Source organism: Aptenodytes forsteri, unplaced genomic scaffold (assembly GCF_000699145.1).
Source record: "Aptenodytes forsteri isolate BGI_AS27 unplaced genomic scaffold, ASM69914v1 Scaffold479, whole genome shotgun sequence".
Classification (NCBI taxonomy): Eukaryota; Metazoa; Chordata; class Aves; order Sphenisciformes; family Spheniscidae; genus Aptenodytes; species Aptenodytes forsteri.
Genome location: NW_008794627.1, coordinates 784,841 through 806,066, shown reverse-complemented (window position 1 = coordinate 806,066; position 21,226 = coordinate 784,841). Strand labels below are relative to the sequence as shown.

Sequence of the window (21,226 nt, the reverse complement as noted above, 5' to 3'; positions counted from 1 at the left end):
GACAGGACAAGGGGGAATGGCTTTAAACTAAAGGGGGGTACATTTAGACTAGACACAAGGAAGAAATTTTTTACACTGAGGGTGGTGAAGCACTGGCCCAGGTTGCCCAGAGAGGTGGTGGATGCCCCATCCCTGGAAACATTCCAGGTCAAGTTGGCCGGGGGTCTGAGCAACCCGATCTAGTTGAAGCTGTCCCTGCCCACAGCAGGGGGGCTGGACTAGATGACCTTTAGAGGGCCCTTCCAACCCAAACTATTCTATGATTCTACCTCTGAGGCTGAGGGTATGAGGGAGCATCCCAGAGCAGAGGCCCTCTTAGGGAGACTTTCTGAGGTCCCTGGGATTTCCAGGAGACTTCTTCCCATTGCGAACTTCGGAGATTCTTTCCCTGTGTCCCAAGATAGTGCTTTCGGCCTCATCTCTTCACTTAGATCAGCATGAAAGATTTAGAAATCACTTTCACTTCCCCATCTCCTCCTTAAAAAAAGTCAGAATTTAAAGGACAAAAGCAATATAGTGGGAGATCACTTGGTGCCTCCTATTTTGATCCTGGTGTTACATGGAGCTGGTCTTGCTTCTAGACTACACACTTAAACTTCACTCTGAGGTACAAAACAGTGTTAGAGATTAGTCTAGGAGAATCAGTAACGGAATTTTGAGGAGTCATATGCTGTATAAGGTGCATGTGAGACGTGAAGAGGGAATGTTTCCTGCCATGGGGTGATACTTAGGGTGGCCATTCGCAGCCAAGGGAAGCAAAATGTTACGTTCAGTCTTTACACAAAGTTTATTGGTGAGGGTAAGGGGTTAGTTTTTTGTCTTGTTTTGTTTTAGTAGAACTTGTACCATTTTTTGTTTCCTTTGTCCCATACATCTTAGTACAGGAATCCATCAAAGTAGATAAATGAATACAAATATATATTTAAGACTCCTAGGCTACATATAAGTACTATTAGCTAGTAGAGGCGTGACCCTGCTTCTTTCTGAGATGTTGGAGCAGTGATATTAGCTTTGCTGGTTCAGGCAGCATCAGACCTTAATTTCTCTGTCTAGAAAATTTGTTTTTCCGTCCTGGCAAATGTAATTTTGAGGAAAATATCCATAGTTTTCAATAAAAAGGATAGATTCTTGATGCTGATTTTTTTGGAAGTTCTCCAAGAACTGGTGAGCAAATGGAAAGAAAAGAGGGAGGTTTTTATAGGGGTAAAATAATTGCAGTCAGTAGTTGCAAAGTTTCTCTTACCGTTGCAGAAAACCAAGAACTTACCTAGGTGTTATTTCTCTTGTGTTATATACAAGAAAAAACTAAACAGTATGTGGTAATTATATATTTTATATTCCTTCTTTGTTTGGCATTTTTAGGTTTCCACTGAGTAATATTTAAATTGTTATATAAGATCATTAATTATAAAGCTGTCACTCAGTTTAATTCTTCTGAGGGAGAGAATCTGGTGTTTGCTAGTCAACTTTTGGCCCTGCTATCCAAAATAAGATGTAATAACAATCTGCTTGTCGGCTTTGAAAAGAAAGCTAGAGATATTTGATAACTGCTCCTGCAAAATGGAATATGATCAAATGCAGACTAGAAATTAGAAGGCTCATAATTGCTGAATACCTTCCCGAGAAAGATGTTGCTCAGCAGTTTATGTGTGTACTTATCCATAGGTGTCTCTGCGTAAGCAGGAGATCGAGGACAGGCTCAATGCCTGGATTGTGTTCAATGAAAAGAATAAGGAGCTGTGCTCCTGGCTGGTACAAATGGAAAGCAAAGTGTTGCAGACTGCAGATGTTAGCATTGAAGACATGATAGACAAATTGCAGAAGGTAAGTCGTAACACCACTTTTCTTCAACTGCAGTCTGATAGCTCGTTAATAGAGACACCATTCCTCATTTCTTCCTTGCCTCTCGGAAGCGATATGATATAAAACCACCACGTACAGGCTTTTGTGAGAAGATGAGCTTTTCTAGCCTCAGCTCTTATCTTCTTGATGTTCAGACTTGGAGCATCATGCAAAACAGAAATGCCACCTGACTGCATTTAGGCATGGAGTGTGATGTATGTGAGTTGCGGTGGTGGGGGTCTGGGTTGTTGGGCACACATGCACATACAGCACTGCTCAGAGCTTTCCCTGCTGGGGATCGGTGGTGTCCTGGGGGCGTCTCGCTGCTCTCACCACCTCCACCCGTGTCGGCGGTTATGGAACTGGTAGTCAGAGGGCAAAGAAAAGATTGAAGGACAGGGTAGGTCTTATGTCAGGCGAACAAGAAGTTACCACAACCAAAAATAAAACCTAATTCTGCCCCTTCTTGGTAGTCAGTGCAGTTAGTGCTTTCTAATACTTTTGTATTAGCTTGATTTTAAACAGGACCATTATTTTGCTGCAGTGTTCCTCCCCATGGCTTAAAGGTCTCGATATCTAATCCCAGATCTCCTCTGGATAAGAATACCAGCAAAATAAAGCTATCCTAGACTTCAATTTGGGTTCTTTTGAGGTAGCTTGATTGAAAAATTACGTTAAATCAGGAAAGCAGAGGCAAAATTAGAACATTAAACTGCTATTTTTAGGAGTACTTACTCCTGGCACTTGCAAGTCTTTAAGCTGCTTATTTTTTCATAGTGGCTTCATTGTAAGAGTGCTTTTCCATTGAGGGGTTTTTTTGTTTTGTTTTAAGCGAAAGAGTTCTACATGCTAATGTAGAAACCTCAGCCATCGCAAGCCAAACCTGACTTCACATCACACATGTGGGAAAAGAAACAGATAGTTTTGTTTTGGTTTTGTTGTTTTGTTTTGTTTTGCCCAGGAATTAAGCAATGTTTGTGTATATTCATCAGGATTGCATGGAAGAAATAAACCTGTTCAGTGAAAATAAGCTTCACTTGAAACAAATGGGCGATCAGTTAATCAAGGCTAGCAACAAGAGCCGAGTTGCAGAAATAGATGATAAACTCAACAAAATCAATGATCGCTGGCAGCATCTCTTTGATGTCATTGGAGCACGGTAAGAAAATGATTTTCAATGTTTTATATGAGAAAAGTCAGACGCTAGTGTCCTTGACCATCAGAAACAGACTGACACGACTTTTCAGTTCTGTTGAAATTTATTGTTGAGAGTCATATTAAACTGAAGTTAATGCTTTTTCGTTATGACTTGTTGCTGTATTATGACACTAAATGTCTTAGTTTATCTAATGTTAGAGGGCAGTGTGTAAGAATTCATATAAAACAGAATTTTAATCATGGGAGCTATGTAAAAGGAAGAGTCAAAGTGATTTCTCTGTTGCCTGTGTTGAACTGCAACTTAATTTTAAGGCAGCATGATAGGAGTTCATTTGGGCTCTTTAGGAGAGCCTCCTGTTTTAAGACAAGCCTCAATTTCACCCTATATCTGAATGCACAGAATTTGGGAATAGATCCCTGGCCTATCTCTGTAGACAGTCAATTTTATATAATGATAATGTTCCTTTTTTACATTCAAAAGTGTATGAAATTTGATTTAATATTAGTGCTGTTTCTTTACTCAGTCTGTTTCCTAAAAACAACTGGAAGACCATACCACGAGTTTATTTTTTAAATTCAGGATCTTCTGCATGATGGTGAAATGGAAAATACTATCAGTTGAAATTAAAACAAAAACCTGCATAGACTAGGCAATGACATCTTCTTAAACGATTAAACATCTTTATTATACTTGACAGAGTTAAGAACATCACGATCATTTTGGTATTAGCCTTACTGAGACGATCCTATTTCACTATTATCTCTGAGTTTCTACCACAGCTTGGGAGGAGGATGCTGGGCTGGGCCCACCGCCCAGCACCGAGTTTATTAGTAATCCAGAAATAATAAGGCTGACGCCATATTAGTATTGGTCTAAACTTCTCTCCCAAGGTTTTGTTTTGCCTGTAACCCCCCTCTCTGGGCCCTCAGAGGCTCTCCTGCTCAGTTAACATTTGGGACAGATAAGGCGGGTGTTTGTGCTGTGACAATGTAGTGCTAAGTGTGCTGGATCTTAATCAGGAATGAGATCTGAAATTAATGGTGACACATGAGAGGTGAATGATTAAGAAGAAGCTGCCGCCTTAAGATCTAACACTTTGCAGATAGTCTTGCAGTGGTTGTCTCAAGGTGTCTTTGTATTTGATCTGGTGTAGGAAAGAAAGCTTCACTTTTATAACAGCACTTTTTCTGTTCTCATCTTATGGTAACATGCCACTTTTAAAGCACTTTTATGATCATTTGTGTTCTGTTTTGAATTGTAGTAATTTTTAAATGCAGATTAAAATGCAGTTTTAGAACTGAGGTAAACATGGCACATTTCTAGTAACCTTTAGGGAAATATGCTAAAGAACTGACGGGATATTTAGAGAGAGATCGGGCAGTCTTATTCCAGTAGTCTGTGACAACAGAGCACTTGTTTGTCTACCTGGGATGTCTTAAATCTTTACCTTCAGACAAGTGTATGGTGGTGCTTTGAGGTATGTTAATGCGGATTTGCCTAGAGCATTGACGTAGCTCCCAGCATTTGATATCTAAGTGTATATTGCAGCTACTGGGGAGTTGGTGTGATGCTTTATGATTGTTCCTGTGTTCTTTATCCCAAAAGGTCTGGAACATGCCAGCTTCTACTTGTGATTTCCACCAACTTTGTGCTCAGGACCAGGGTAATGTACTGGAAGGTCCTGACAAAGTGTGGTTTTAAGCAGCTCCCTCAGTGGTCCAAGGTTATCAGGCAGCTCAGTGGGCTCTGCTGGTCTTCTTGGACTTAATACTAACAGAGGTTCAGCATATTGCAGTGTTTTGCAGCATGGGTGTAGCACATCTCCTCCCTCACCTAATCCACCTTGCTTAGGCTTGGCTCACAGGTCAGCTGTTCTCGGTTGCTCAGTCATAAATAATCACCAGGCTAGACACTCACAATAGAATGTGAGTATGGTCCTAAGAGTTTATTTTGCCTTATTTACAACCTTCCAACTTTCCATTTTGAGATCGCTGCTATAGTGGTGGCTTGCCACTGAGGTTTGAATTCTGAAGGAATTAAATTAGTCTTCAGTTGACTGAAATTTCCACCTCACTCACAGGTATGCTTTGGGGCACTCAAGAGGAGGCTCCTCTTTTGGGTAGCCTCTCTTAAGCTCGGGTAATGGGGAGGAGGCAGCAGTTCTACCGATCACAGATGTGCCACAAGTTGGGCCTCTTCATGGGGAAGCGGAGCAGAGCAAGGACCCTTGGGCTGGAGGCAAGATGACCTGTGAGTGTGGGTTGTGATGCCCCATGCCGATAGGCTATCTCCTTCCTTTTCTGTTTGCTTTTGTAAAAACTTTAAAAAAAAATCATATTTAAGCTGTGTTGAAAGAGCACATGAAAATACAGTGGTGGCAAAATTTGTGTTGGCCCTGTTGCATGAAGCCATCACAATCCAGACATCCTCACACAACCTCAAAACATCTGCCATCACCAGTTTCATTCAGTGGATAGGATGGGTTGGCTCCAGGGAGGTTGGAGCCTGTAGGGCATGGTACAGGGGCTGTGCACCCACTGCTGCCCGGCAGAAGAGAGGCTGCAGTGCTGCACAACTGCTGCTGTGGCAGCATACCCAGACGAAGCCCTTTTTATTGGGCACTGCTTCATTTCTTGGGGAAGATAAAAGGGATGGAGGAGATGCTTCAGGGCAGGCCTGCCAGAGGGCCTTGGAGGGTTTGAGGCAATTGAGGTAGGAGAATGCTGCCTGGAGGGAAATGATTAATTTTGACTGTGGCGGGGAGGCAATCTTGTCTTGCTCCTGAAAAAACTACTTGTAGGAACTTATTTTCACAGCACTTCCATGAAATGAGGAGGTAGTTTTGCTCCTGGCTTTTCAGATCAGTAGCTGCGGCAAGTAAGTTGAAGTGAAAATTTTCTGAGTTTTCGGGTGCCGAATCTGCAACCTCTTGAAACTTTTTTTTTTGACAAGTATTACGACTTCAGCACTTTCTGTTAAACACATAGCCAACTGCTGCCTTTATTCGCACTTGGGGGTGCACCACAGCCCACTGCACCGCTTCCCTGGCCCCCAGTGGCCGACCATCACAGGGGCAAGGACCAAATCTCACAGTGTCTTCATGGCAGGCCAAGACTTGGGCAGTAAGTAAACTACAGAGCCATGCACTGAGTAGGAGGAGAAAATGTGCATTGAATAGCTCTGTGTTCGAAGCCAATCCTCCATTCTGTGTGCTGAATCTTTCTAGTAGACAACTTTATGATCCTGTGGTTAAAGAGTACAAAACAACCTGTATCCACAAAGGAGTCTAATTGAGGTTTATAGCCAATTTCAGTTCTGTGGTTTCTAATGTCTCCATGGCTGACCCTGCAACCTGAATAAATTTTATCTTTTCTGTAGTGCAGCGTATGGCTGTGTGATACCAACATGAAACCAAACCAGTCTCGAGCCAATGTATCAATACAGGGCATTGATAGCTTATTTCACCTTTTTAAACCAATAAACGTCCTGGGACAGATGGGCAAATTAGGTGAGCTCTCCATTTAGTCCTTGAAGTGATTCTCTTAGTTCATGGTGACAAGCTCAGATTTGCCATATGGCTGCTCTTGCAGGACTTAACACTTTAATTATATGCCTGTGCTTGGCTTATGTGGTGAGAAAAGCTTTGCCGCATGTGTTGCAGCCAGAGGGTGGCTTGGTGCAAACTTGGAGAAGTCTCAAAATGTTAATTCTCATGAGATAAAGTAACCATCAAGACATTAACATGTCTGGAAAGGAGAACAAATGAATTTTTGTTCAACTCGGAAGATACTCTTACCAAGGGATGTTCTCGTGCTGAAGTCTCTGTTGATAGAGGGGGAATACAAACATATTAACAGGCAGAAAGGGAGCGTTGTGTTGACTGTAAAAGCGGACACAGAAAATGTCTTGCTTTTGTTCTCTTGTCACCAGCCTCGTAGCAGCACTCTGCCAGAAGAAACCGCTGCATGCTTGCACATGCACCCAAGTGAAGGCCTGAAACAGTAGGAGAAGGAGTGCACAGGCTGCACGTGGGTGGTAGACGGCAAAAAACCCATGGAGTGGGATTTACATCCCCAGCACGCTCTGGAGCGGCACTCCCTGGCTGTGCATTAACTGGCAAGAATTGCCAAGGACCTGTGTTGTGCACAGCCATGTTCCTCGGTGTCCTTCCCTGGCCAATCCACCACTGATACTAACTCCATGCTTTGCTTCCCAGCCCAGCCGGGAAGTGTTTGCCTTCTGCGCTGCTGTTTGCATAGTGCCTGCTGGCAGACCGGAGGAGCACCCACGTGTCACAGGAGGGTGTCTGTGCTGCCTGGGGTTGTGCAAAGCATTTGGATGGTGCTTGAGCCTTCGTTAAAGCCACCAGCTTCATCAGGGGTTGCCTCCGGCAGTTTTGGGTCTGCAGACTGGTCTCTACAGTAACAAACGTTGCATTTCTGTACCTCTGGGCATCCTGCAGCTCTTCCCACTGCCGCTAAGCTGTGGAAGGGGGATGCCATTTCTCAGCTGCTCTGGCTGTGGGCACTCTGTGATGTGTTTTCTTACTTGGTGGGTCTGGTCTATGTTTTCAGCCTTGTGGAGAAGGGCACATTATTTGTGTATGTAGCAGGCACGGGTTCAAATGACTGTGACCTTTAATGCGAACATGAAAATACAGGGAATCTAGCAAGGCCAGATGTGCCTCCTCATTCTTTTAAATGTAAATCCTTGGCAACTAGGTCTTTTCCCCGTGTTTGCAAGCTGGCAGCCCTCATTGCAGAGTCCAGGAATCTTAAACTGCCACAACCAAAGTCAGCCCCTTCCTTCCCACATTGAACTGGGGAGATTCAAGGTGTTTTCAGCTGGTTTTCCTGCATACCCTGGCTGAAATTCCCAAACAGTCTGAAACTGCTCAGGTTGCAGTAAAACGGGAAGGAGTTGAAGCTCTCCAGTGACACCACCTTGTGCTGTGCAGGGGCTCCACGGAGGTTTTATTGGGGAGCTCCAGTGAGCCACTGCTCTGTGCTTCCCCATTCTCCCTGCACCCTCACTGCGGCTGGGCTGCCCTGATAGCAGCTCTGGCAGCAGCAGACCCCAGCTTGGTAGGTATGCGGAGCGAGAGAGTTCATACCACCTCTCAGCTGGTCTCTCTATTTATTTTCCGCCACATTGCTTACCCTTTGGCAGGGCAGACCGTCAGGCACCACGTATTGGTGTGCTGTCCTACCCTGTCGCAGCTGCAGCCGGGCAACCCACAGTCAGTGTGGGTGCACTCAAGTTCAAAGGTCTTTTTAAATTGCTGCAGATCAGTATTGCATGGCAAGGGAAGCAAAGTATGCTGCACTGAGGCCCCCGGGTAAACGATACAGCCATGTTCAGCAGAATTATACTGGTTTGTGGTAGTAGCACTGTAAAATCTCATTCTTGTAATTGTTTTGGTGCAAAAAAAAAATCTGGGCAGTTGAAATCTCACTCGCAAAGTGCCTGCTTTCTTTCCATGTTCTCCGGGCTCCCTGGCCTTTAGGGATTACGCTTCTCTTCAGTGCAAAAGCTGTGACAGAATTCATTATCGTATCAGGCAGGATGGTTGGGCTTATTTTGGTTATGCAATGTGTGCCGAGGTCTGCCGGGAGCAGGGGGTAGCTGGTGGTGCAAGGGGAGTCCCCGTCTTCTGTGTGCTGTCACCATTCTCGGTGTCTGCCTGTCAAGCTGGGAGGGTTATTTCCCCATTTTCTGTCTCAGACCTACCATTTCGAACGTGTTTTTGAACCTCCCCCAGAACATAATCACCTGTTGAGGTGACTGGGCATGATTTACCTGTGCAAATGTCTGAAGCCCTCTCACGGTGTGCGGTGTCTTCCCAGGCACTTTTTATCCCGCCATGTATTGAATGTGAGTGAGTGGCAAGCCAATACAGGTTTGTGGAAGATGACCTCAATACTGAAAACCCTTTGATTTCAAAATCATTCCTTGCATTTTTGGTGGGATTATCATAACGTCTTTATTTTTTTCCTGATATTGGCTGGGTGGGGAGTGACTTTTAATCCAAGGTTCTCTGACTTCCGCCTTTTTTTCCCACCCTGTGATCTCTGGCAGTCATAACACAGAGAAATCATGCCAGCGTGTTTTTCCACAACTGAATGAGGTCGTAAATGAAGATTAGGGGTTATTTTGTCCTCCGGTGTTACAGGCTACTTGCACTGGAGGCCTTCCGCCTGCACTGGAAGGTTAAAGAGAGGACAGGTTAGTGTGTGGGAGATTTAATTCGTACTTAAATACCTGGGATATAATGGTAAAGGCGAGAAAGAAGAACGCAGGGGAAGTAAGGATACATCTGTGTGCGTGCTGCCTGTGCGTGGATGTACGTTTTCTTGGTTTTTCGGGTTTGCTTCAAATTGACTCTGCTGCAAATCATCTGGGTCTGAGGCTCCAATCCCTCTTTCGCACAAGAAATGAGCACCACATCTACCTTTTTTGGTGCCGAAGCCTCCAGCCTGCAACCTTTTTGTCGCCAGCCACAGGCAGCCGCTCAGCGTGCACTTCTTCGTGTGCTAATTCTCTTGTGTCAGAATAAAGCTCTCGTGGTTTTGTTCTGAGGAGGGATGCGGCCGTTTGCCAGGTAAAATACCAATGCAAAACGTAGGGGTTAAAACCGGGGAGAGCTATAGTGGCTCCCCAGCTCAGGGGTCGGGGAGGAGGACGGGCGAGCCTCTCCCCCACACGGGATGCTAAAGCGGCGAATAAATAGGGCATCTGTGGAGGAGGGGTTTCCTCTTCCATGCCTGCCGTGGTTGCACAGACGATCCCCCTTGCAGCTTGGGATTCGCAAGCTGAGGAATGGTTTTTTCTTGCGAACCGTAAGTGCCATGTTGGTAAGCGGCTGCGGGTTTGGTCGGGGTGGGTTTTTTTGGAGCAGGCATCGGCGACGCAGCAGTACTGGCCAGCCTTGGGCGGCGGGGGGGAAGGGCACCGCAGTGCCGATGCGCCAGTGGCTCCCCGCAATTCGCCTTGGACAAAGTGGATGAGTGGGAGACGCGGCGCGTTAGCAGGAGGAATAGTGCTCAGGGGCCTCTCGCTTAAAATCAGCTGTGTTTTGGGGTTTTGCACCCAAGACGGTGGAGATCTGCGACAACAACCTTTTGGACTCGCTGGCAGGGTAACGCGAGAAAAGCCCCCTCCAGCGCACCCGCTGTTTGCTCTGCTCACTGTGCTCACACAACCCACAAACACGGGGGCTTCCTGTCATTGTACCAGGGCCGGGCGCTGTACAGAGAAACATCCTTGCATTTTATACGAAGGCCTAAAATTTGCCTTTGACATCACCTCTCAAAATCGGGTCTTTTGTCCCTCACATGGTTAAGCTCGCCCTGCAACTTACTGAACAAAGGTTTCCTGGGTTGTGCATCTCATTTGCCTTACCGGGTTGTAAACAATCCTATGAGCTGGCAGGGCAACTTCAGCTCCTCTTCGGTTAAAAAGAAATGTATGTAGTATCTTTTTATGATGACATTTGTGCTTGTGAAGAAGAATTTGGAATATACGTCAGGATGTTTTTAATTCCTTCAGTCACAAAAATTTGAATGTTATTTATTACCTTATTTGAGCTTCCCTATACCTTTTCCTCCAGCATTTTGACAGCTAATGCAATGCAATTGGCAGGCATTTTGCAATTCTTTATGTTTGTGTGAATACATTTCAGTCAACCTGGAAGTGCCTTCTACTGCTAGATACTTCCTGAGTAGTTACTACAAAATATTCTGTGTATTTGTGGGGCTATGCAATGATTCAGCCTGAAACAGCTTAATGCATGTCTCTTGTAACCCAATGCTGGCAACTTCATCGAGGGTATTAAGACCCAAATCCAATCTCGAGTCAGGTCAGGTAGTCCTTCTGTTCACTTTTGCAGCCAGCTTTTCGTTATAATCTACTAGTTTTGTTCTTTTTCTGCCAGTTCTATTTTGGTGTAAAGATTAAGACATTTAGAAACTGGCTTTGTTTGGCTTATCCTAGGCATCTTATGCATGTGTCTAAGCGCTGTTCTGAATCAGGATATCTTTTAAGCTGGGCCCATTGCAAAGTATAAGATACGTTTGTTTTTGTTGGGGTTTTTTAGATTAGTGGTGATTATTTGTTGATTTTTTTTTTTCATTGTTACTATTTTTTTGCTTCTGGGGCCATGTTGAATGGTGGCAGGTGAGTTCTCATTGGGAAGTGAACTATGGATAGGTAGGCCTTTAGTCAGTAAACAGTAAGTTTTACCTAATTGACCAAATAACTTGAGAATTACACTTTGTAGAGGAAGAATTCAGTCAACAGTGGTGGCAGCCTCTTGTTCCCTCTGCTGCACTTGAACTTTTATTGCTGTTAATTCACTGTGTGTTGGGTGATCAGTCACCTGGATGTGGGGGGAGCTTCTGCCCCCAGGCTTGATGGCTTGCACTGTGCACCCCCACCCAGCTCCCAGGAGGCCTGTCTTTCCGGACAAATAGTCCCTTCAGGATGCATCTCAAAAGAGTTCATGAGGTTTCTTTCATGCAAAGAGCAGATAATTTTCAAGAATACTTGCAGTGTGCAGAAATGCATTTGAGAATGGTTGCTGCAAATGTAAGACTTTTATGGATGTAATTAGTCTATTTTACGTTTTTCTTTGAGCTGTAGCCAGAGAAATGGCAGTTCCCTGTGACTTCTGTGCAAGCTGAGGGTGCTCAGTGAGGATGCTCAAATTTTTCATCATTTTACCTGTTGCTTCAGCGTAGAACCCTACCCTTTACCTTGGGCTCTGTGTCTGCTGACTGCAACAAGAGCAGATCAGCCAATGTGAACATCTGGACAAGGCTGCCTTCCTATTTACACACTGCACTAATGTGAACTTCTGTTAGGTTTTTATTCTTCTCTGGCTGCTTGGCTCAAGTTTGAGATTAATGACTTAGACCATTAAGGGTGGTTAAATGACTGACAAATGCCATATTTTATCCAGAACATGTAACAAATTAAATTACTTAATTACAATGGTGTGTCTGTAATGGCAATTGCTAGAAAGTAAATACAAGCTCACAGTACCACAGTGATGCTGTCTTTGAGACTGTTGCTTCTAGTAGCACTAGTAGATAAAGACCCGCATATTTATGGTAATATCCGTAACTTGAATTTTAGAGTGATTTCTAAGCCAAAATAATATTCTTGGGGGTTTTTTTAGTGCAAAAAAACCCACTTAGATTCTAAAACTTCTTGGTTTTGCTTTGGACTTCCTTGGCTATGTTCACCTACCTGTTATCCAATATGCAGACTGAAGAAAGATGTCTTGCAACCCATGAATTTTTCTGTAATGCAACTTCAGGATGGGAAGCAGGTGGATACAGACAGAGAAGGGAGTACAGGGAAGCAGAGATGATACTGAGCAGCACAGTAAGCTGTGGTCTCCGCAGGTCAGCTGTGGCATCAGATGGTCCCAACATGTGCATCTCTTGCAAGTCACCAGAGAGACATTTCCAAAGCACTAGTGGGGAACGTCATAGAATATGCAGAGAATAAATTGCCACTGGATACAGTCAGGGATGGTGCAGCCATTGAGCCTTGCTTTCCTTCTGACTGGCCTGAAGTCATGCAGAGTTAACAGTGCAACAGCGTAGATGTTTGGCTCAGACTCTTCCTCAGGCCTGGCTCTTTTAGCGGTTCTTCCCTTCGATGCTCAACACAGAGCCTATATCGTCCCATCTTGTCCTGCCCACAGCAGGGGCGTTGGACTAGATGACCTTTAGAGGTCCCTTCCAACCCAAACTATTCTATGATCTCTCCAGGGAGAATGGTTCCCGAGTCACCTGTCTTTGATGGGCCACATGCTCTGGGGAGTCACAGGCCCTGCTGAGCATCATAACCAACTGGATCCAAATTGACTGGTGGGACAGAAGCAGGGGATAGGGTGGCAGAAGAATTAGGTCTCCTGGGTAAATTACTGCCAGCCCATGATAGCACAAGAAAATGCTGTACCATTGCCAGAGTATGACATGTTCATTGAGTACTACTTAATAGAAGCAGAACCAGGAGTAGAAAGATTTATATAGCAGCTGTCTGCTTGGGAGCCAGATGCCTTCTGTACACAAGGTTGTATTTGGGAGCAGAGCTCTGAAAAGAGCTTGTTAAGGAAAGCGAGAGCAGCTAAATGCTTTTGTCATCTGCTGGCTTCCTCTCTATCAGCTGCAGCAGTGGAAAGCACTGTCAGTGTAAAGGGGCAGAGGCAGCTGCTTTGCACGTTACACTATCGGCGGCTTTGTGGGTGCAAGGCAGGAACAAGGTGGACCATGGACTTGGGCAAAATCCTTCAGGCTGGCCTGCAGGGTTACATCAACCAGACAAGACTAATTTTACGTTTTGGAGAGTGCAGAGTTGCTAAATAACTGCCAGGAGTCCTAGTGTAGGACTATGCTCTTTCTCGCCCTCCTTGTAAAACAACTGAAAGTACTGCCTGGTCCTTTTGGGACAAGAGGTAGCGGAAGGTGCTTCCCATGCTGCTAATCCATATCAGACCCCAAATTTGCTTGATTTACTCTGTACTTTCACATTAACCAATAGGACTGAACAAATCCAGCAGGATCATTCCCACATCTCCTCCATAAGTGCTTTACCTTAAATCAAGTGTCTAGCTGACGTACGTATCCTCTTTGATTACCTTAAGGTTGCTAATAAGATCAGTTGTTGCTTACAGAGTAGCATATTCATTATGGATTAGCTGTCCTGCGTATCTTCTGTCATTGTATCGTATGCTGCAACAGGCAACTGCAAAAGCCACTCGGTTACAGGCAGTTTGGACCCCTCTCCTCTAAAACTTGCTGGGATAGTTTGGCAGCAGGCAGGACGGTGGGCCAGGAAACTCCTCGTTTTTCTTGCAAGGAGGGGCAGGTCCTTTGCATGAAGCCAGCAGCCAGGTACCCTGTCAGGGCACTTCTGTCTTGGTGTAATCTGTCCCTGCCTGCACCAGATGAGATTACATCACCCCCACCCTGCCCCAGTCCTAGCTTGCACAACACTGGTGTTGCCAAGTACGTTAGGGTTCATCTCAGACCCGTCAACAGTCCCCTGAATTTGGGACATGCAGTGATCCCCTTGTACAAGCTGCCCTTCCAGTCCCAGCTGCTGGTTTTGTTTAGCTGGTGATAGTTCCCAGTTATGGTGGCTAATGAATGGGAAATGTTTTGGCCTTTTCACGATACGTACTTTAACTTTTTGCACTGCACTTGACTTAGATAATAAGGCTCATCTGGGTAGTTGCTAGACCAGGCAGTAACTTAGAGTTTAACTCAGAAATGTGCATTTTAAAAATCACATGCAAGGTCCAAAAATCCATCCCAAGGCACAGGGACAGAACTAGACATCAGAGGGATGCAAGCAGCCAGGAGGACAGCACAGGGAAGCAATGCTGGCTAAGAAGTGGGTTCTCCCTAGGACAGGGGTGGAATGATTTCACCTGACTTTAGCATCTGCAGTGTTGATGTTTATAGTACTGCAGGGTAGACCATTGCAGTTCATGGAGAGAAATACGTGGGTTTTGGTACAGTTCATCTCATCTTGTGGTCTGGATGTTTAAGACAGGTCTGATGGAAATCATGTTCTAGATTTTTTTTTTTTCCTCCATTAACTACCAAGGTCTAGATGGCAAACTCCAATATCAATCTGAAGTCAGAAGAGATAAGTGTCACTCGGGTGTTGGGCTTTTTAGTAATTTTTGTTGGGAATTGCAATAAATGAGAATTTCAAGGAAAGATTTGAGAGCAGTGAGGTAGTTTAACAGATATTCCTCCAACACATGGGGACAAATTTGCCAAAATGTACAAACATGCTACCTGGATAATTTGAGGGGCTGATAAGGGGTTTTGAAATGGGAATATGCTGTAAAGGCTGGAAATAAAGAGAATTTTGTCTGCAGTTTGAGAGCTGTGCTACAAACAGCTGTAAGAAAAGTAAATGGTCTTGATGGTTCATTTTCTTGTCTGCTGTACAACTCTCTCTAGCCTTTGGATATTCTCCCTCTTCAGGATTGTTTTTTTCATTCTCACCCACCAGGAGAGTCTGGCACATCTCCGCACATTTCAGTGTGTTGTCTGGAAGAGCTTTTAATGTCACGGTGCTGTTAGTTCTACAGTGGCCATTGTTCAGGCCTTCTCCTCTCCTGCCAGCAACCATTTGCCCAGGGTGTTGGACCTGTAGTTTGGGCAAATTCTGCCTCTGTTGGCGGAGCGGTACCTTGCTGATTAGGGTGGGCCTGTTGGTTGCTGAAGAAGACACTGAAGGAGCAGGAAATTCACAGCAGGAAAATCAGACCATAGATACCCATTTTAGTTTAACTGCGGCATGTTACGGTACAAACTTCCATTTAGACAAATGTCCAAGAACTGACTGAAGAGCTCACTAGCAGATGAATGAGGCTACAAAAATTCACTCTGCTCATATAGTTTCATTAAAGAATTCACACAAGACCTTCCTGCAGCTGTAGAGCAGAGGCCTGCTGAGCCAATTTAGGTAGGTTTTGACTAAAACATGGCTCTGATTTACAGGCAACAGCTTGGTGCGACAGTAAGTGCTTCATAAAGCCATGCCTGTCATCACCTTCTGCTAACATCATGTCCACTGATTGCAGATCTTTGTAACAAAATGTTCTTCCTGGTTTGCTTAGGGTGAAGAAACTGAAGGAAACATTTGCTTTTATACAACTATTGGACAAAAACATGAGTAACCTTCGCACCTGGTTGGCCCGGATTGAGTCTGAGCTTTCCAAGCCTGTTGTTTATGACATCTGTGATGACCAAGAAATCCAGAAGAGACTGGCAGAACAGCAGGTGGGAAATAGCAGCAGCCAAAGTATATGAGCTAAGATGCTGCTGGTTACAATTGGTCCTGGTTTAAGATCACCTGTTTCTTTTCTTTAGCAAGGCCTTCTAACTGTTTGCTTTTCATGGCATGTTCCTGCCAAGATGCATTACATGGAAAATTTTTACTTGCTTGCTGCAATTTCAGTATTGTGTTGACTTACCCCCACTTCTCCCTTCCCCCCTCCACCCAAGGAAAACATGCAAAATACAAACAAAAGCATTTTTACATTTGATAGTTTGCTCAGTTAAGTACAGCAGACTTCATAAGGAGTGGGCAGGGCACAGACAGCAGGCAAAATCCATGAGGATGACTTAGGCTGACAAGGCGTGAAGGCCGGGTCTCCTGCAAACTGGCTGTGACAGTTTTAAGTGCTGTGATTTGAGGTATTGTCCTCACTAGCTCAGTTCTCTTCCCCTCCTTGCAGACAGCAGAGCAAGCTTGGCAGAGAAGGATGTTTGAGCTTTGGAGGGTGGACTTGTGCAAACATACCTTTGACTGAGGCCTGATCCAGTAGGCAGGCTCTGAAGATCCCCCCAGCATTGGGTGAGATGGTGCGTGAATCCTGCTGAGGCATAAGTGTGAACCAGCCTAGCACCGTTGGGTGTTGGTTAAGTCCATGTAGGCATTTATCCAAGACAGTGGCTTACCAGGGGGATCTTAAGGATCTATGCTAGTTTTAAGTGCTGGAGATGGCAAGGATTGGGCACAGCTGAACGTGCCAGCTATCCCAGCCAAGTGGAAGTGTGAGATGAGTTGGATAGTCCTGGAGTAAATTTCTCTCTCCAGCAGCAAGGGAAGGTAAAGGAACTTCTCCAAAGCACAGACTTGCTGGTAGAGTCAGCCTTTGCTCAGGGCTGTGCTATAAATCTGCCCAGGTTCAAAGTGCCTCCCTGGGAAGGCTGAGTATGACCATGGCTGTCATCTGGCCTTTGTGTTAAGAAGGCCAAGTTAAGAATATTTGCCCTAAAACTGAGGATCAAGAATGAAGCTGTCAAGCATGGAAGCTTTATGGCATCTGCCTTTAAGAACACACCTATGGGTGTTCTTCCCATCCTTCCCATCTTCTCTCTCTCTGGCTGCTGCTTTCGTGTCTAAGGAAAGATCCCTGAGTAACCCAGACCTGAGGGCTGTGTTCTCTGCTGGTTGATATGGCTCTCCATCCACTCATGTCCCAGACATCGCGGGAAGGGCCAGCCTCTCTGCTACAGGAGTGGAGATGGCTCCCACCGACTCCACTGCAGGAGTTGGTCAAATACCAGAAGCCTTGGCCCAGTGCCTCTAATGGTTTCATCTGCATTGTGAATGGTCACGTAAACAACAAGGAGATATTTTCTCCCCATCCAAACCTTTTGCATTCTCAAAGTCTGTGTTAAATTGCCAGGCAGAGAAGAACTGGGGCACAAAGGAATTGTGTCCAAACTAATTTATTTTTATTATGAGCATTCAAGCTTCAGCTCGCTGTGAGAGCCATCATTTGCTACTCAGAGTTACTTACTGCTTTGTTGTTTGGATTCTGTTTCAAACACAGACCTCTGGGCACCTCTAGATTCCTTCTACTGTAACCTTTTAGCAGGCTGAGTGTGAGAAGACTCTGCTGACTAAAAAGAACTCAATAAAAAAAAAAAAGCCTCTTTCGCTCCATATTAGAGAAACCTTTATCTGAATGCGACAAGTAAAAAGATCTTTCCTGGTTTTATCTGAACAATTATTTCAGCAAGAGCAGAGTGATGGTGAGAAATATGCCCTACAGGCTTCTTTTATTTGACATCCATGACTGGAAAAGCTTTACCTGTTCAGTCTTGAATAATGACATTTAAAAGCATTGTGCATCCACAGAGATGTTTTATGGCATGTTTGTTCAATTAAAGGATGAAGATTAAAACATGAATAATACTAATTTTAAGATTTCAAAGCTGTTTCACTAATGCAGAAGTCTAGCAGTGTGTAGTCTGTTTAAGCTCTCTGGGCAATGCTGTGCAGAGCTGAAGGAAAAGTACTGGTTTTGGGCTCAATGTATGTTCCTGGCCCTGTTACTTAGTTCTTTGTGTTTGTCTCGCCATAATACAGTCAGGTCATTTGGAATAACAGCTTGGAAAACAGCAAGGATTCTGCCTAGGGTTATTCCGTGAATCCAGGCATGACCAAAAGTAATGAGATCGTGTCAGCAACATTACCATAGTGCAAGTATAGTGGATTTGTAATCTCTGGTCCAAATTCTCATTTTCACTAATACAGCTGTAAATCCAGTGTAATTTAATGAATTCAGAAGAGTCTCTCCAGGTACCAGTAGTGGGGTAGAGCCTGCTCTCAGACGTAGAGCCTGTGTTAAAAAGGCACTGCTGCCTCTTGCTCAGGAAACAGCTGTGACTCCTTAATAAGCTGTGAAAAATTATGTTGGGTCTGCTTCTGGCAGTCTCTCATCTGTGTAAGGATTTTGGCTTCTACATTCCTTAAAGCTGTACATTACCACAAATCCCACAAGCCAAATTTTGACCATTTATGGCTCAGCGCTTTCAGGTACCCATGTAACACCACTGAAGACTGCCACTGGGTGATACTCAATTCCTTGCAGTTTATTGACTTCTGGGAAGATCTTCCTTCAACTCCTTTTTTATTTACTACAAGCTGTGTCTGTTTTGGGGTTTTTTGTTTGTTTTATTTCGTTTTGGTTTTGCAAGTCTAGAGCAAAACCAATTCTGCTTCATCTGTTCATTGAAATCAGTAATACCATTTAATGGGAGTTCCTGTTCACTGTTGTCAGTAAAATATTAATTTGTGTTTGTTGTTCTAGTATTATTCAAGCAAAAGTCTCTGTATCCTTCATTAGGAAAGCCAGAAATGGATTGCCAAAATGGGAATGTAGTGGGCATTGTCATTTCATTAATATTTACAGTTGGTAGCATTGTACAGAGCTGCATTTTTAATAAGAAATATTTAGATAAGGCTTTCTTTTTCTGTTATTCAATCACATTAACTTCAGGAGTAGTTATAGGTACAGAATGAGAGGCCAGACTATGTTGGAGATGCAGGCTCTGGAGAAGAAACCTGTCGTGTAGATTAGACAAAGGGTCTTTGCCAGACCCTTTAAAATAGTCTGTCAAAACAGGAGCTCTACAAGAAGGAGTAAGAAAAGTAGTGTAACACCAGCTACTTGTGTGCTGTGTTTCTGTGTTTCGTGATATCAGCCCGTGATCAGACAGTCGCTAAAGTACACGAACTGTACTATGAGTTCTCTGTCAAGTCTTACAGTGTAGTAAGCTGATATGAGACACTGTCATCTTGTACTGTCAAAATTAATAAGTATGTGTTTACGGTATGTGTAAGGTTTGGATTTTGAATGCACATTAAAATTGTCCAGACTGTTAATGAGAAGATTGAGCTTTCACTGAGAAACAAAAGCTGGACAATCCCTTTTTGCATGGCAGTTCTGTCCTGACCTGTCAGTCTGTCATCTGCACAGCTCATGCTGCAAGTCTGTTTTCTAAAGCTAAATAAGCTCTTCCTGACACACAATTTGCTCTTTCCCCATCCTCTGCAGCATTTTGAAAGGGTATGTCTGAAGTCTAGCCGTGCATGTTTCCTTCTACTCAAGCTATTCTTTTGCCAATGGCAGGATCTGCAACGAGACATAGAGCAACACACTGCAGGGGTGGAATCCGTGTTTAATATTTGTGAAGTCCTGCTACACGATTCAGATGCGTGTGCTAATGAGACAGAGTGTGACTCCATCCAGCAAACTACCAGGAGTTTGGACAGACGGTGGAGAAACATTTGCGCCATGTCTATGGAAAGGCGAATGAAGTAAGTATCTTTTTCTTACCCCTCCTAAGGAAGCCTGTGGCAGTATTTTGAAGAAACACTGTAGCTTTTGCCACAAGCTGAATTTTGAAAAAGAAAAAAATCCAAAATTAATAGTTAGCCTGTGATAAAACCTTCCCATTTTTGCATCTCCCTTTCAGAATCGAGGAAACCTGGCGCCTGTGGCAGCGGTTTTTGGACGACTATTCTCGCTTTGAAGATTGGCTAAAATCATCTGAAAGGACAGCAGCTAAGCCTAATTCTTCAGAGGTTTTGTACACACATGCAAAGGAGGAGCTGAAGAAATTTGAGGTGCATTTTTTAACTTCCATTTTTTTATGCTCAGCAGCAGGCTGAATGGTCAGACTGCTAAATACTTACTGTCTGTGTGAATTGCCTGGATCACTGAAAAACACCAGTTCAGCAGTGGTGGTATAGAGAATATAAATTGGCCAGTGTGTGGCTGCTACGTATCTGGCTGATTTATTTATCTCCAGAATTTTTTTTAATATGGAGAATCCAATGCTGTGAACTGACAAGATCCTGCTTATAAGTTAAAGATTTGCTTTTTATAGGCAGGAGACCTTTGTGGGTTGCGCTTTTTTTTTCTTCTTCTTTTCCTAATAAGCTAAGTCTGAGCAGATGATTTAAAATATGGATCCTTCTCTGGATTTAATTTTGCAGTTAGAAGGTCTGTTTTTAAGGGAAGGGTATCGTCATCTCTCTTGATAGATAGTATCATCCACATCCTTTCCCTTATCGGCAAGAGAACCGAGTTCCTTGATTTGCCTTGCAGGCATTCCAACGGCAAATTCATGAACGACTCACTCAGTTGGAGCTGATCAATAAGCAGTACAGACGTCTCGCCCGCGAGAACCGCACCGACTCAGCCAGCAAGTTGAAGCAGATGGTACATGAAGGCAACCAGCGCTGGGATAATCTCCAGAAACGAGTCGCTGCCATTCTGAGGAGACTCAAGGTAATTGCATGGTGGGGTGAGAAAGTGAGGAGCACCTGCAAGTTTCTGTAGGAATTACCCAAGGGCAAAACACATACTGGAGCAACCATCTTGTGTTGGTTTCTGTCTCGAGTTACCAGTGTAGAAGAGCAGCTCTGGAAAGGTCACCAAGTACATGGCATAAACAAGTCCTTGGTAGACGGATTCTTGGTAGTTGAAGAAGCATAAGGGAAGAATGGGTACAAATTTTGGAAGGGCAAGTCCTGCCTGACTAACCTAGTGGCCTTCTATAATGGAGTGACTACATCAGTGGACAAGGGAAGGGCTACAGATGTCATCTATCTGGACCTCTGTAAGGCCTTTGACACGGCACCCCCACAACATCCTTCTCTCTAAACTGGAGAGGTATGGATTTGATGGGTGGACTGTCCGGTGGGTGAGGAATTGGTTAGATGGTCGCATCCAGAGGGTAGTGGCCAACGGCTCAATGTCCAGATGGAGATCGGTGACAAGTAGCATCCCACAGGGGTCCGTATTGGGACCGGTACTGTTTAATATCTTCATCAATGACACAGGCAGTGGGATCGAGTGCACCCTCAGCAAGTTTGCAGATGACACCAAGC

General features: G+C 44.4%; 1 protein-coding gene across 1 annotated transcript in view; it reads left to right on the top strand.

The window, feature by feature from the left end:
- The window catches only part of SYNE2 (spectrin repeat containing nuclear envelope protein 2), a 200,260-nt gene that overhangs the window by 164,162 nt on the left and 14,872 nt on the right, over positions 1 to 21,226 (top strand). Inside the window, exons 99-104 of the mRNA XM_009273371.2 lie at positions 1,666 to 1,824; positions 2,835 to 3,001; positions 15,651 to 15,813; positions 19,461 to 19,648; positions 19,807 to 19,957; positions 20,442 to 20,624. Coding sequence (XP_009271646.1) covers positions 1,666 to 1,824; positions 2,835 to 3,001; positions 15,651 to 15,813; positions 19,461 to 19,648; positions 19,807 to 19,957; positions 20,442 to 20,624 — 1,011 coding nt within the window. The remainder of the gene's footprint in view (positions 1 to 1,665; positions 1,825 to 2,834; positions 3,002 to 15,650; positions 15,814 to 19,460; positions 19,649 to 19,806; positions 19,958 to 20,441; positions 20,625 to 21,226) is intronic.